Genomic DNA, 15,983 nt, shown 5'->3' on the forward strand with positions numbered 1-15,983 from the left:
CATCAACGCCAGAACAAACAGTAAGAGAGAACAGTGAAACGTTACTGATAATAAAACTCAAACGCTGCACGGTGCCTTTAAGACCATCTCAACACACAGCATCACACAACAGCAGAGCCTGGGTTTTGCACTCAAGGGTCCACCCAGGTAGCCATCACCCAGCCTCAGCACTTGGATAAACACTGCATAGAGGCTGGGGGAGGGGAATAGAACAGGCAGTCACTGGCTGGGTTTCTGTCACACACCTCCAACTATGTCAGCTGAGTAGAAGCATTCAGGGATGACATCAAATCTCCAGCGCTGAAGGTCATGCTGCTCAACTGGACTATGCCAGTGTTTAAGTTCCACACAAGCCTGAGCTCCCACCTAACCCTGACCTTCCTCCACCTGCTCCAACCCCTCAAACTGTATAAAATTCATCACGTTTCTAAAACAAAAATAAAAATAAAAATAAAAATACCTGGAAAAACTCAGCAGGTCTGACAGCATCTGCGGAGAGGAACACAGTTAACGCTTCGAGTCCGTATGACTCTTCATCAGAACATTTCTACTTCTCTTTACCTCTGAAGAAGAGTCATACGGACTCGAAACATTAACTCTGCTTCTCCACAGATGCTGCCAGACCTGCTGAGTTTTTCCAGCATTTTCTGTTTTTATTCCTCTTCCCATCCTACTTCATCTCACCCTGTCAATATAACCATCCATTCCCTTCTCCCTTATGTACTTATCTAGCCTCCCCTTTTAAATGCATCTATGCTATTCACCTCAACTTTTTCCCCCTTTATTCTTCCATGGGACGTAGGTATTGCTGGCAAGACCAGCATTTATTTCCATCCCTAACTGCCCTTGAACTGAGTGTCTTGATAGGCCATTTCAGAGGGCAGTTAAGAGGCAATCACATTATTGTGGGTCTGGAGTCACATGTAGGCCAGACCAGGTAAGAATGGCACATTTCGTTCTCTAGAGACATTAGTGAACCAGATGGGCTTTTACAACAATGAATGACAGGTTCATGGCCACCATAACCAAGACTAGCTTTATATTACAGATGTATTAACTTAATTTAAATTCTATATCAGTGTCTGTAGCAGGGTCCCAGACCATTAGCCCAGGTCTCTCGATTATTAGTCCAGTTACATTACCACCTCCTCCCTCAAATGCTCAAGGTCACGAATTTCACATTCTGATCATTCTGGGTGTCTCCTTCTACGTCTACACTATCAAACTCAGTCTTAGTTGGAAAGACCTCTATTCAGCCCCAGCCTGTCTGATCTTTCCTGATAGGTATAACTCTCAGCTCTGGTATCATTTATGTTTTTGAACCTTCTCCAGTACCTCTACGTCCTTTTCATAATCTGGAGACCAGTGCTCTAAGTGTGGTCCAACCAAAAGTTTAATATTACTTCTCTGCTTTTTAACTTAGATTTACAGGAGGGGGAACTGGATTATGTGGCAGCAGGATCCAGAGAGGTAGGGGGAAAAAAAAATAGGGATTCATACACGCAGAGGAAGCTTATTGGCACCGGTATACATATTTCATATCAGTTGCTTTTGCTTTCATTAAACAGCAAATACACTAATTAAAGCTGGTTATGTGTAACATGTGTAACAGCATTAATACAGGTTCCTACCTCAGCTGCAGCTTTAAGCTTCATACTGATGTATAGGTTAGAATCATCTCTGTCTCCAACCTGGAAAGGGAAGAAGAGAGAAGGCAGTGGGTGAGGGTAAGAGAGGCCGAAAGTGGGGAAGGGGGGGAGGGGAGGGAGGGAGAGAGAGATGAGAAGGAAGGAATTGAAAGGAAGAGAGATATTAATCAGAATCTGAAAAAAAGACCTTTAAAGAGCATGGTGATGGGACTCAAAGGTGCCACTGGCTCTTCACCATCAGAACCTGAGTTCAAATCAAGGGCGCGTTGATAGGATAAAAGTTCCTATGTCTGTTACGTCCTATATGAAAGAAGATTTGGAGTCTCAAGCTGGTTTCTCCCCCACAGCATCCAACCGTACTGCATCTGAACGGGAATAGTTTGGCGCTGCGAGTGGGTGGCCCTGGATTGGCACCTCCATAGTTCACAAACAAAAATCTCAGCAAATGTTTAAACACTGCATCCCAAGAGGCAAACCCACTGATTCTGCTGTCCGTCCGCAAGCAGTCAACACGGCAAAGGCAGGTTCAACCTGACCATCCTGGGCAGAGCTCGGGACAGGCACCTGCACCGGGACAGAAAATGCTGCAAACTCTCAGGATCCAGGCAGAGATTTGGTGCCAATACTTCAAAGCAGGCCCTCCCTGCGTGGGATCTACTAATTGCATTTACTGCAGCGATAGAAAGAATGGGTGGTTATGGTTTCTAAAGCAGCTCACTGCCAGCTCCTATGGTGTACTTGACAACGACATCCACTCCGCCACCCACCACCTCAAAGATCAAAAGAAAAATGACAGCTGCTTGTTCATTTCATTGCAATGTTGCTAGCATTTTACCCACATAGCGACAACGATGGCACAATATCATTTGTCGTGTGATGTACTCTGGGGTGCTCGAAGCACGTTATCAATACAAATCCTTCTTTCCTTCACCTGGAACCAATGGAAATGAGACCTCGTAGATCTCCCACTGATCACTGCTTTAATTCAAAATAGGGCTGCATCAAATTAATGCTGGCATGCAATATCACAACTGTGAAGAATGAAGTGATTCAGAATTGTGAACAGAATGCTGGCATATGGCAGCTCAATTCACTGCACGGATTGGGAGCTGAGTTTCAGTGTTACAGTAACATATCCCATCCCAGCCAGCCAGGCTGATTCTCTCTTTGCGGTTGACTCCCTCGCCTTCTAACACGCTCCTCGTCCAGAAGCTTTGCTCCTTTTCCAAGGATTCCTTATGCCCCGGTTAAACCTTTGATAGTTTTACTGACAAATGGCATGTTAGCAGCTGTCTTGAGTTTGACAGTGCAGCTTTCAAAGCTGATTGGCACACCCGCTGTACTCTGCAAAACCAATTCAACACACATCTGGCAGACTGAAACGGAGAAGAATAAAACTGTTCCCACCCCCCCAAGTAATTGAGATTTGATACTCACCTGCAGAATAGCCAGCCCGGGCCGAAAGCCAGGAACCTGTTCCTTCATCTGACTCACTTCATTCTTCAATCGTTCCCTGACTTGTCTGTGGAGAGGAAAATGATGATCACTCACTTGCTCACTGGAGGTTTAAACGCTGAACCTCTTAAGACAGGACTCAAAAGCAAAATAAAACATGTATGAACACTGCAGTCCTTACGCTGAAGTTTTAGCTCCGGACACAACACTCGCTACTGTCCTCACTGTATTCAAACTTTTCAACAGGTTTACTGGGTAGAAAAGCGCTTCAACCAGCCTGGGGTGCCAGCAAAGGTGGGCAGCAAGAGAGAACGAGCGAGTCCCCCTGTGCATTTCCAAAGGAAACGACAGAGAATGACACCGGGAGTAGAACGGTGAAATGTGCCGATGTTCAGCTCGAAGGCCGGAGTGTACTGGCCTGGGGAGCTTGTTGGAACTGCGACAGCATTACTTATTTGCTTGGTCATTGCCTGTGAATTCAGTAGCAATTTTCAGATGTGTTCCTCTCTTCCATGCCCCCGCTGTCCTCCCACATAAATCCTTCAGCAGCCTATCGCACCATTGATTACAGCACAAGGAATACTTCAGTGTAAGTCAAAAGCCTGTACATTTCAGGATTACTTTATGTCTCTTAATGAAGTTTTGCACAGTCAAGGCCACCCAACGGGCATTAGGTCCAAATTCCACTATTACAACTGAACTAATGGGGGTTGAACTTTAACAGACTAGCAATAAAACAAACATCTTCATTCAGAGACATTTCAGATGGAAGAGAGGAAAAGGGGGAGAATTTCATGACCCTTCCTCTGTAGGGGACGGGAAAGATAATCTGTCTGGTGTGTGTCAGCCGTGGTTCAGTTGGGCAACACTCTCGCCTCTGAATCACAAGGCTCTGGGTTCAAATCCCACTCCGGGGTTTGAGTGCAAAAATCTACACTGACACTCCAGTGCAGTACTGAGGGAGTGCGGCACTGCTGCATCTTTCAGATGAGACATTTAACCATGGCCCCATCTGTCTTCTTGAGTGGACAGAAAACATCCTATGGCACCATTTTGAATTAGAGCCGGGGGGGTGGGGGGGGGGGGCGTGTGTGTGTGTGTGTGTGTTCTCCCCGGTGCCTTGACGAATCGTGACCCCTCAACCAACACCACAAAAAAGAGTTTCCTACATTACAAAGGTGACTGTGCTTCAAAGAGTACTTCATTGGTTGTAAAGTGTTTTGCGACGTCCCAAATGCAAGTCTTTCTTTTTACTGAAACAACAATACAAGCTCATCTCTTTCAATTCACCTGTCTGGTGGCAATCAGCTCATGCAAGTTGCAGGGGTTTGATTACCGTCAGTGCCACGCTGACTGATCTCAGGCAGGGGCTGCTCTGTCTGCACTCTCACGAGCATGGTCACACATGAGTGAAAAGACACAGCAAGAGTCAATCTCTTCAGGAAGAATAGGGAGAAAACTAGAGATGGGACAAGGCTGTGTGGTGTCCAGTCTTTGAAGGAGGGGAACAGACCAAGGATTTTAAAATTTAGGAATTTTAAATGCTATCAAATGAAGCAGTAAGTTAATAAAACATGACTAGATGGTGATCTGAAAATTACAAATTTATAATTATATTTGCTGATGTAATTTTAGAAGCATCATGTGACTATTTTATCATTAAATTTCAGGAAAACAAGGATTGGACTGTGTGTTGAGAATGCACCCCTACCCCATAAAGAGGCGATACATTGTCTCTCGAGGTCTCTCTTGACTCTAGCTTACTCGTGACTGCTCCCAATCTCCTTTGCACCACTGACCAACTCAAGGTCATCCCTTAAAAAAATCCCTGTGACCTGCGATATAATCCCAGAGTGCAGCAACTCTGCGTGGCCAATGCTCCAGGGCAATGTTATTCACCTGCATTCATCCCAAAGCCAAGCACCCATTGCACTAACATGACGTGTACAAACTTCAAACAAAGAACCACCATGATGCTTCCAGGCACCTCCCACAATCTGCCAAGAGATGGACATTGTAGTCCTACTGTAACCAACACACAGGCGCAAACAGACGCACATGCACACACACAATGCTTGAATGAGTTAATTCCCTGTCTGCAGCAGAGTTGGGACTTTTGACAGACAGAGTAAAGTCACACCATACTCACTTGATCATAAATCAGGTGAGCTTAAACAAGCTGTTAACAAATAACCATGTCCTCAAGTCATGAGAAAGATCTTAACTACTGAATAAGTTGCTGCTCAATAAAAGTCCTGCTGTCTGGCTTCTCCCAACTTACAGACACCTCTTGGAGGACTGACTCTACACAAACTAACAGTGAACACAGAGTCCTGGCATTCAAATCTGTATGGTCCCTGAATGGTACTGACTGAGCACTGTTAACACATTATAACGATAATATAACCCCACTGCCTCCCGCTCACCCCATCTTAAAACACGACCCCATGTTGCATCCAAATCCCATGCTGACAGCAAGGGGCAATGAGCATCATTTTCCAATCTTCTCTAGCTCCAGATGTGAGGTTGGAGGACTGCTGACATTGTACCTCTGTTTAAAAAGGGAGGAAGGAATAGACGAAGTAATTACAGACCAGTCAGCCGAGTCTTGGTGAGCAAATCATTGGAAAACGTCTAAGGGACAGGAAAAGCGGTCATTCAGAAAAGCACAGGTTAATCAAGATAATCAAATCCATATGGATTTGTTAAAGGAAGATCATGTCTGTCTAACTTGATTGAACAACGATGGTCGATGAGGGTAGCGTGTTTGACGTAGTCTACATGGAACTTAGCAAGGTTTTTGACAATGACCCACATGGTCGACTGATCGAAAAGTAAAAGCCCCTGGGATCCAAGGAAAATTGACAAGTTGGATCCAAAAATCAGCTCAGGAGCAGGAAGCACCATTTACTCTCATTTCTGATTGTTTCCATTCTTATCAACTTTTTAGCCACCCTTTGGTGCTTTCTACATCACTCCCAGTGCTCAGACTTACTATTATTCTTTGTCACATTAAAAACATCTTCTTTTAATCTAATACTATCCATAACTTCCCGAATGAGCTATGGATGCATCCCTCTTGCTGAGCTGTTTGTTAATGGCATGTATTTTGGGTGAACATTTGGAATTGTTTCTCGAGTCTGCTGCAGATATGGCATGTCACCTGCCCTGCCATGTCTGTTTAAACTTCCTTATTTAATTAGTTACTAACTTAGTAAGCGCCAGTTACAGTCTCCTCACTTTGGAAGGAAAGAAAAACACTCAACCAACTACTGGAGGTAAAACAAAAAGAATAAGCAACATCCCCATCCCCCCCATTAGCACTAAATTCCAACTTTAGCAGTCAATTAAACAAAGCAGCCAGATCCTGATCAGTCTGTGCTCTGCACACTCCCATTTTGGTACTATGGCAGGGAAGAAACCTGATTGGAAGGATTCAAACATGGAATTCCAGGAAAGATGGGCACAGATTTGGGAGGTGATGACATGTTCAAGAAGAGGAAAGGGCAGGTTGGAGAGGAGATGATAGTTTGCAAAGTGGGTGGAGGTCAAGATTAGATTTATTTCAGGAGAGGGATGATAATAGCAGATTTAAAAATGAGAGAGGGACAACGCCTGAAAAGAGAGAACCATGAACGATATCGGCTAACATGAGGACCAGGAGGGGAAATTGGGTGGTCAGCAGTTTAGTGGGGAGTAGGATTGCGAGAACAGGAGATGAGTCTGATGGACAAGATGAGCTCAGGAGGAGTATGATGGGGAGATAGGAGAGAAAGTAGAGAAAGATGAGAGTTCACGGCTCGGGTAGGGCATTTAGAGGAAGTTTGGTCTGGTGGGCTAGAGGAATTGAGGAAAATGACAGAGGGCTGACTGAATGGTCATGATCTTGGTGACAAAGAAGTCCTGGAGAGCATAACAAGAACTCATAACTGTCATCATGTATGTCAGGCAAAACATTCAACTGTCAACACTATCACTGAAAACACATCAGGAGCCTGCAACTAATACAATTTCATGAGGAGTTAATTCTGTCCTACCGATGGTGGAGTCCACCTACAGAGCAGATTCATCCTTACTCAGCACTATGGAGAAGCTGTGCCTCCATCATTAAAATGTGCAAAAAATTCTACAGTTAAAAAAATCAGGATCAAGCTGCCTGGTTTACATTTCAAACAATGGTTGGCAGTTAACTGTCAGTCATGATCTCTGGTGCATTCTCCATGGTAATGCCTCTACCAATCAGAGTCCACTTGCCAACCAATCAGCACTCTCTTCACATGCAGTATAAATTGTTGTTTTCCCCTTATATGGACATTTTTGCAAAGTGTCCTGATGAATGCAAGACAAAAAGCTTCAACAGGTCTCTTTTTTCAGCAATGCTCAAGTTATGTACTACCAAATGACTATTCTCCATCCTATTTAGATCCCACACTTTGGAATTCTATCCCTAAATCCAGTGGCTACTGCAACTCTGTCTACATCCTTCATACTTCCCTTAAGCTGTGAGCATACTTTAGCATTCATCTACCTCACACTCCTTTCTCAACTCATCCATTACCATTCAACTGGTCAAAATAATCACAAATAAACCACATGGCAATCCTGCTGCTTCCCTGTTCTCCTCACTAGTCCATACTCCAACATCCCACCACACATATCTTTTGCTCCAGATATTGTTAGGAAATAGAGATAGTTTAAGTAAGTTATATTGGTATTTGTAGGTGTTAGGAATGAGGTTTAGCTTTAATGTCTAAGTTTGATTTGAATTTCTGTGTGTGTGTTAAGGAAAGACAAATTGAGTTTTAGTTTCACTTTAAAAAGGTGCCTGTATCTCTAATGAGTTTTACGACCGTGCCAGCTAAGTTAAACAAACAAGAGTAGAGAAACTGGGCTGTTGCCTAGCAAGAGTCCAGAGAGGCAGGTCCCTCCTACAGACACACACAAAAGAACTAAAGAAACAGCAGTTTTGAGTTCAGTTTGAAGCTAGGACTGCAGAGAGACTGGACACTGGGAGAAGGAACTGCAGAGTGAGAGCAGATTTCCCAAAAGAACCAAAAAGGTCCACGGCCAAAGGAATGAGACAGAAACAGGGGAAAGTCCCATGCAGACCTTCTAGTGAAGGAAGGACAGGAACCTGGAAAAAGATCCTGTTAAGTGAAGTTAAGAGCGAGGAGCAGAAAGGCTCCAAGCTTCAGATTTAAAGAGACAAAAGCTGCAGAAAACAGATTTAAAGTGAGAACAGCTTGCAAAAGGCAAGAAGGTCCAAAGAGACAACTAAGGTCTGTGATTCTTTGGTAAGGGCATGTGAAGCAGTGGTGTACTATTGACAGCTGAGTCAGCGAGAGAGTGTGTGTGGAAGACAGCTTGAATGCATGTGGTGACCCAGGGAAGAGGAACATTGGAAGGAGAGTTCGAAACCCTGGAGGTGAATCCTTGCGGAGAGAAAACATCAGTTAGGGAGAAGATTCCAAGGTGAGTTCTCAGAAAGTGGAGTTTGGAGGGAGGGGCGGGGGTGGAGTTGATCAGAGATCTATTGTATCTAGTTGAGGTGGCATCTGTCACTTGATTTCAGAATGTGGTGTGTATGACCATGGAGTGCCTATTGGTTGACATGGACTGTGTACTTACTGTGAACATTAGAGAAGAAGATAGCTTTTGTAACTTGTGTTATCCTTACAAATCTGTAAAGGTATCATTGTGGGTGAAGCAATATTGTAATATAGTTCATCTCTTCTTGTTCAATAAATGTTTTATGCTTTTGTTAAAAGTTCATCAGCTGACTCCTGTGACTCTGCTCAGTAGCTACTCTCCACATTTCTAAACAAACAAATTAAAAGTTAGAAAAAAAAAATAAAAATACCTGGAAAAACTCAGCAGGTCTGACAGCATCTGCGGAGAGGAACACAGTTAACGTTGAGTCCCTTCTGTTGAAGAGTCATACGGACTAGAAACGTTAACAGTGTTCCTCTCCGCAGATGCTGCCAGACCTGCTGAGTTTTTCCAGGTATTTTTATTTTTGTTTTGGATTTCCAGCATCCGCAGTTTTTTGCTTTTAAATTAAAAGTTAGGATCTATCAAGCTGGGTTCCACTCTGGAATCAGGCTTGACGGGGGTAAGGTCAGCTGGGATCACAACAATATATATTTTTTTCTTTATTCTTTCATGGGCTGTGGGTGCCACCGGCAAGGCCAACATTTATTGCCCATCCCTAATTGCCCTTGAATGGAGTGGCTTGCTAGGCCATTGCAGAGGGCAGTTAAGTATCAACCACATTACTGTGGATCTGGAGTCCACATGTAGGCCAGGCCAGGAGATTTCCTTCCCTGAAGGATGTTCGGGAACCAGGTGGGTTTTTACAACAATCAATGATAGTTTCACCATTGCCGAGACTAGTTTTATATTCCAGATTTCTTAACAGAATTCAAATTCCACCAGCTGCCGTGGTGGGATTTGAACCTGGGTCCCTAGAGCATTAACCTGGGTCTCTGGATTACTAATCCAATGACATTACCACTATACCACCATCTCCCCTAATTTAATGAATACTAATCCAGCTTTCTGTCTGAGGCCCCGTGTGTCCTCTCGGGATCTTTTACACCCGCCCATGGCTAATGTACCAGAGAAGAGTTATCCCCCACGTCTGGGTCAATATATATACCTTAATCCACATCACTGGTCATGATCACATTTCTGTTAGTGGGATCTTGCTGTGTGCAAATTGGCAGCCACGTTTCCTACATTACAACAGCAAGTGCACTTCAAAAAGCGCTTCATTGGCTGTAAAGTGCTTTGCGACATCCTGAGGTTGTCAAAGGCGCCATATGCAAATTCTCTTTCTTTTGTTATTGTCCCCTATATTTTCTATACTCTCCTTGTTCCCTTTTTGCAGTTCATCAGCTTTTTGGGATCCTGTGCTTAATGAAACATGATTGGACCAGTCAAACGTGGCGTCAGTGGGTTTGCATGATAGTAGTTTTGAAAAATTAAATCTGCCAGGTTCCAGGAGCACAACCAGGCTGAGTGAAGTATTTCTGACAGACATGGGACACTCTGCTCTGGCTGCTTTGTTCCCCTAGGTGGGTGAACAGACCCATATGTGAAAGGCAACTTCAGTAAACAGCGAGACCCACAGATCGAGGTAAAAGATCAACTTTGTAATCTTACAAAAACATTATCCCAAACTGTTTAAAAGACATGTTATGGACTAAGCATGGAAAAATTAACACCAGCACCAGGCAAAGAAAAGAAAAATAACTTCAAAGTTCATTCTCCATAAAACACCAGCTCTGTGAAGGCAGTTTTGGAATTGTTCACATGAAGTTTCCTCCTCTCCTCACTCTCAGAGTTGGACTTTTTGCTGGATTATGGCTCTTTGTTTTCTCTGCAGCGCCTCAACCCGGCGTTCACTCTTCACGTGACACGGCTCGATCCAGCGCGCAGGATACGTGTGGAAACAAAGAGCCATCTCAGAGTCCTCCTCATCTACACTGATTCAGCCAAATCAGCTCAGACCAACTTGGTACGAAAGAGTATTTCGACAGCACCTTTCATGGCTTTAGGATGTCCCAAAGCACTTTACAGTCAATGAATTACTTTTGGAATGCCGTCATTGTTCTAATGTAGGAAATGCAGCAGCCAATTTGCGCACAGCAAGATCCCGCAAACAGCAATGTGATACATTTGTTTTCGTGGTCTTGGTAGAGGTACAAATATTAGCCAGGGCACAAGAACTGTTTTTCTTCAAAATAGTGCCATGAAATCTTTTACATCCTCCCAAGAGGCTGGATGGGGTTGAACATATCATCTGAAAGATGTACCTCTGACAGTTCAGCACTCCATCAGTGTCGCACTGGAAGCGTCAGCCTGGATTATGTAATCAAGTCTCTGGGATGAGGCCAGAATCCACGCTTTCTGATCCGGGGCTGAAAGAGTGTTACCTTTAACCCATTGCAGCATTGCCCACCTGCAAAGATTCACCCCGGTGTCACAAAAACAGGAAGGCCTGAAGTCTAACCAGGATTCTATCCTTCTGTCTGCTCTGTTTCCGCGGAGGGGTACATTCTGTCACTTGGGGTAAACTCGCCGTACTTGTTGCTGTCTTAGAAGGTTGTGGATTCAAAAATCAATTCCAGGCATGTAACCTGGGCTGGGGGTGCTGGGTTATTGAGGTATAGTTCCCAGTACATATAGCAGGAGCGTTGGTCATAGAGGCCTACAGCAAAGAAAAAGGCCCTTCGGCCCATCAACTCTGCGCCGGACAAACAAGTACCTGACTATTCTAATCCCATTTTCCAGCACTAGGCCCGTAGCCTTGTATACCATGGCATCGCAAGTGCACACCCAAATACTTCTTAAATGTTATGAGGGTTTCTGCCTCTACCCCTTTCAGGCAGAGAGTTCCAGATTCCCACCACCCTCTGGGTGAAAAAATTCTTCCTCACATCCCCTCTAAACCTCCTGCCCCTTACCTTAAATCTATGCCCCCTGGTTATTGATCCCTCCACCAAGGGGAAAAGTTCCTTTCTATGCCCCTCATAACTTTATACACCTCAATCATATCACCCCTCAATCTCCTCTGCTCCAGGGAAAATAACCCCAGTCTATCCAATCTCTCCTCATTACTAAAACTCTCCAGCCCAGGCAACATCCTGGTAAATCTCCTCTGCACTCTCTCTAGTATAATCACATCCTTCCTATAATGTGGATTCCAGAACTGCACGCAATACTCTAGCTGTGGCCTAACCAGCGTTTTATACAGTTCCAGCATAACCTCCCTGCTCTTATATTCTATGCCTCAGCTAATAAAGGCAAGTATCCCATATGCCTTCTTAACCACCTTATCCACCTGTCCTGCTAACTTAAGGGACCAGTGGACATGCACACCAAGGTCCCTCTGATCCTCGGTACTTCCCAGGGTCCTACGATTCATCGTGTATTCCCGTACCTTGTTTGTCCTGCCCAAGTGCATCACCTCACACTTCTCCAGATTAAATTCCATTTGTCACTGATCAGCCCATCTGACCAGCCCATCTATATCCTCCTGTAATCTAAGGCTATCCTTCTCACTGTTTACCACCCCACCAATGTTCGTGTCATCCGTTGTATTAACATCCGTTGGTGTTAAAGTTGCCCGCTTTCTGTAGTGAACCCTGATAAGTTTTGTAAGAGTAATCTGCTCCCTCCAAAGTCATGTGAAAGAATTGGGCTGGTTGGGTTCTTCACTGACTAATTTCTTAATTGATCAATCCTCAACAAAAATACTATTTTTCTGGGAAGAAACGGTTTGATATTTGTTGGGCTAACAGTTCTTGGTTCACAATCCAAGGGATCGGCAAGCTTGCATTTTAAGTTTATTTTTAACCACGTTACTAACTAGTGTCTTAATTTCACTCAACGGAATGACATTAAAATAATCCAACGAACCCTGCCCTTGCTAATTTTAAAGTTTCTGAATTACAAACAGTGCTGCAGGGTACACAGTAACAGCCACAGGAAGATGGAGGGTTACTCTGAACTGCCCAAGAGAGCTGATATGTTTAACATGGTTTAAGTAGCTCCTTTGTAATCGATCCCAATGGTACAGTAATAGCAAAACCTCTGTGTCACTTGCCCAATATAGACACAGTGCAACTGGTGGAGACTGCACTGTCTTTCAGAGGAGAAGTTAAACAGAGGTCCATCGAACTAAATGTTAGAGATCCCAGAGTACTAAAGAGCAGCAGAGTTCTTCCTGGTGTCATTCAACACGTTGCTCATCACGTTTATAGAAACACAGGAAAATACCCTCCGCCTTTCGCAGAGGCATCGAGAAAACACCAGAGCTTAGGAGCGGGTGACTTGGAAATTCGGAACAGAAGGAGGTTATTTAGCTTTTTAAGCCTTTTCCACCAGTGAGATCGTGACTGATTTGCCACCTAACTCCATATACCAACCTTTGGGTAACAAAAATCTATCAATCTCAGATTCAGAATTAACAATTGATAGACCATCAATTCCCATTTGCAGAAGTTAAACTTCTCGCAGTCTGTGTGTGAAGAGATGTTTCCTAATTCCACTCCTGAAATGTCTGGCTCTCATTTTTAAGACACTGTCCCCTAGTCACAGACTCCACAATCAGCGGAAATAGGATCGATAGAGAGAAACTATCTGTTCCCCTTAATGTTGTGAAAATTTTGACCAAATCACCCCATAACCTTCGAAATTCCAGGGAATACAGCCCTACTTTGTGTAAGTGCTCCTCGTAATTTGACTTCATCTTGGTGTAAGGAGTGCCTGTATTGCAGAGAGCAAAGTGTAAGACATTTCAGAGAACGTGGCTGACACATCTCAATGTGATGGTGTTGGCTGCCTGCTGGAGGAAGACACATCAGATATGCACTGTGGAGTCTCCTGTAAAACCCTGGATTACAAAATGGCTCCTACGCTGGTAGTTCCCTGGTCAGATCCTTGGCGATCAGTTGCCCTCTCTCCCCCAAGTCTCATCCCTTCCAGCCTTTTCAGTTTACCTGGCTTAAATAGTGAGTGCATTTTATCCTGAACGACAGGTTCAAGCTGCGGGTTTTATGTTACCTGAGCCCATTGCCCTGCTGTCAACCACACCTGCTCTCTGCTCCAATCAGTGAGCACAGAATCTCTGTTCAAATTTGACTCTGAAATTCCTAAACTTCTCTGGACTTCAGGACTGTTTCTCCACAGAACCAAACTGTTAAACTCAGTTGCCTGGGCACTAAACTCTGGAATTATCTCCCTAGATCTCTCTGCTTCTCCTTCCTCTTTTAAGATGCTCGTAAAATCTACCTCTTTGACTGATCCTTTGGCCATCTCCCCTAATATCTCCTCTACATTGGAGAGACCAAACATAAACTGGGCGACCACTTTGCAGAACACCTGCAGTCTGTCCGCAAGAATGACCCAAACCTCCCTGTCGCTTGCCATTTTAACACTCCACCCTGCTCTCTTGCCCACATGTCTGTCCTTGGCTTGCTGCATTGTTCCAGTGAAGCCCAACGCAAACTGGAGGAACAGCACCTCATCTTCCGACTAGGCACTTTACAGCCTTCCGGACTGAATATTGAATTCAACAATTTTAGATCTTGAACTCCCTCCTCCATCCCCACCCCCTTTCTGTTTCTTCCCCCTTCCTTTTGTTTTTTCCAATAGTTTATATAGATTTTTCTTTTCCCACCTATTTCCATTATTTTTAAATCTTTTATGCCCCGCTAGTCTTTCCAACCCACCCCCACTAGAGCTGTACGTTGAGTGCCCTACCATCCATTCTTAATTAGCACATTCGTTTAGATAATATCACCACCTTCAACACCTCTGTGTTCTTTTGTCTGTGACAACTTTTGATTATCTGCTCCTATCATTGCTTGCTTGTCCCTACAACCACAGCCCCCCCCCCATTCTCTCCCCCCACCACCTTAAACCAGCTTATATTTCACCCCTGTCCTTGGATTCTCCCAGTTCTGTTGAAGGGTCATGAGGACTCGAAACGTCAACTCTTTTCTTCTCCGCCGAAGCTGACAGACCTGCTGAGTTTTTCCAGGTAATTCTGTTTTTGTCCACTAATATCTCCTCACGTGGATCAGTGAATGACAGTTTGATAATCGTTCCTGTGAAAAACCTCGTAATATTTTACTCAAGGGCTATATGAACGCAAGACATTGTTGCTGTGAGTCTGACTTTGTCTACCCTATTGCTATTATCTGCTAACCATGTGACTATCCTCCTGGATTTTCTGCTTCACTTAGAGTCTGGTTCCCACTGTGGGCCATAACCTGTTTCTCCATCGCTCTGGGAATTTATGGTAACCCACTTCGCAACCACTGCTCGGCTCCCCAGCGGAGCCTGTCCGGCTCCTTGCTCTTCGTTCTATTGGGCGTATGCCCAGCAGTGTGTTTCTGATAGCTTCTAGACTCACTCGCCTTCCACTCCTGCCTCTAAACTTGCACATCAGCCCATGAGTGTTCCAAGCCGACTCAACTTTGCTTATGTCAAGTGTATCCCACCACTGCCTCGCTCCTCATGGTTTCCCTCTATCTCCTGTTTATTACCAGGGCATTTCTATCCTTATCTCGCTAATGTAATCAGGTTGATGTAACCGGATCGACCACTCAAGCACCTTTTGACTGCTGCTCCAGATCTTGGGCCCATCACTACCATGGCCTTTTCTAGAACCCCCTCTCCTGCCATCATGTCTCCTTTTATGTCGCTCCTCAGGTTCTCTGACCTCAAACTGGATTCTGAGCAGTAATAAATTATTCTATACAAATACAGAATTACCTGGAAAAACTCAGCAGGTCTGGCAGCATCGGCGGAGAAGAAAAGAGCTGACGTTTCGAGTCCTCATGACCCTTCGACAGAACAGAGGACTCGAAACGTCAACTCTTATCTTCTCCGCCGATGCTGCCAGACCTGCTGAGTTTTTCCAGGTAATTGTTGTTGTTTTGGATTTCCAGCATCCGCAGTTTTTTGTTTTTATAAATTATTCTATCCCTTTCTACCAATACTTATGGGGGGAATGCTTTGCATTGTCGTCAAGTTGGAGCTGCAACCATTCCTAGGATGTGTGGGCTGGACTCGGCACTTACTCTCCCAGCTCTGCATCCAAACACAGTGAGGGATAAGCCCTACTCCAGAATCCAGGCTGGCTTCTTTGCTGCAGTAAAGAGGAGGGTGCTGCAGTGCCAGGAGCACCTTCTGCCCAGACAGTGGGATGCAAAGGTTTGACCACATCCCCCCGGACAACATTCCACCCCCACCCCCCACCTCCTCCAACCAACACCAGATCAGCTCAACTCATTTGGCTGTTTGTGGGATCTTGCTCTGCACAATTTGGCTGGTTGGAACAAGAAAAAGTGGCAGCATTTCAAATGC

At 44.6% G+C, this 15,983-nt stretch overlaps 1 protein-coding gene across 1 annotated transcript in view; it reads right to left on the reverse strand.

Annotated features, from left to right (window-relative positions):
- mthfd1b (methylenetetrahydrofolate dehydrogenase (NADP+ dependent) 1b) overlaps positions 1-15,983 on the reverse strand; it is a 73,458-nt gene that overhangs the window by 56,967 nt on the left and 508 nt on the right. Inside the window, exons 2-3 of the mRNA XM_041214792.1 lie at positions 3,087-3,171; positions 1,632-1,691 (exon numbers count right to left, since the gene is read on the reverse strand). Of these exons, the coding sequence (XP_041070726.1) occupies positions 1,632-1,691; positions 3,087-3,171 (145 nt within the window). The remainder of the gene's footprint in view (positions 1-1,631; positions 1,692-3,086; positions 3,172-15,983) is intronic.

The sequence above is a fragment of the Carcharodon carcharias genome, chromosome 20, assembly GCF_017639515.1.
Source record: "Carcharodon carcharias isolate sCarCar2 chromosome 20, sCarCar2.pri, whole genome shotgun sequence".
Lineage (NCBI taxonomy): Eukaryota > Metazoa > Chordata > Chondrichthyes > Lamniformes > Lamnidae > Carcharodon > Carcharodon carcharias.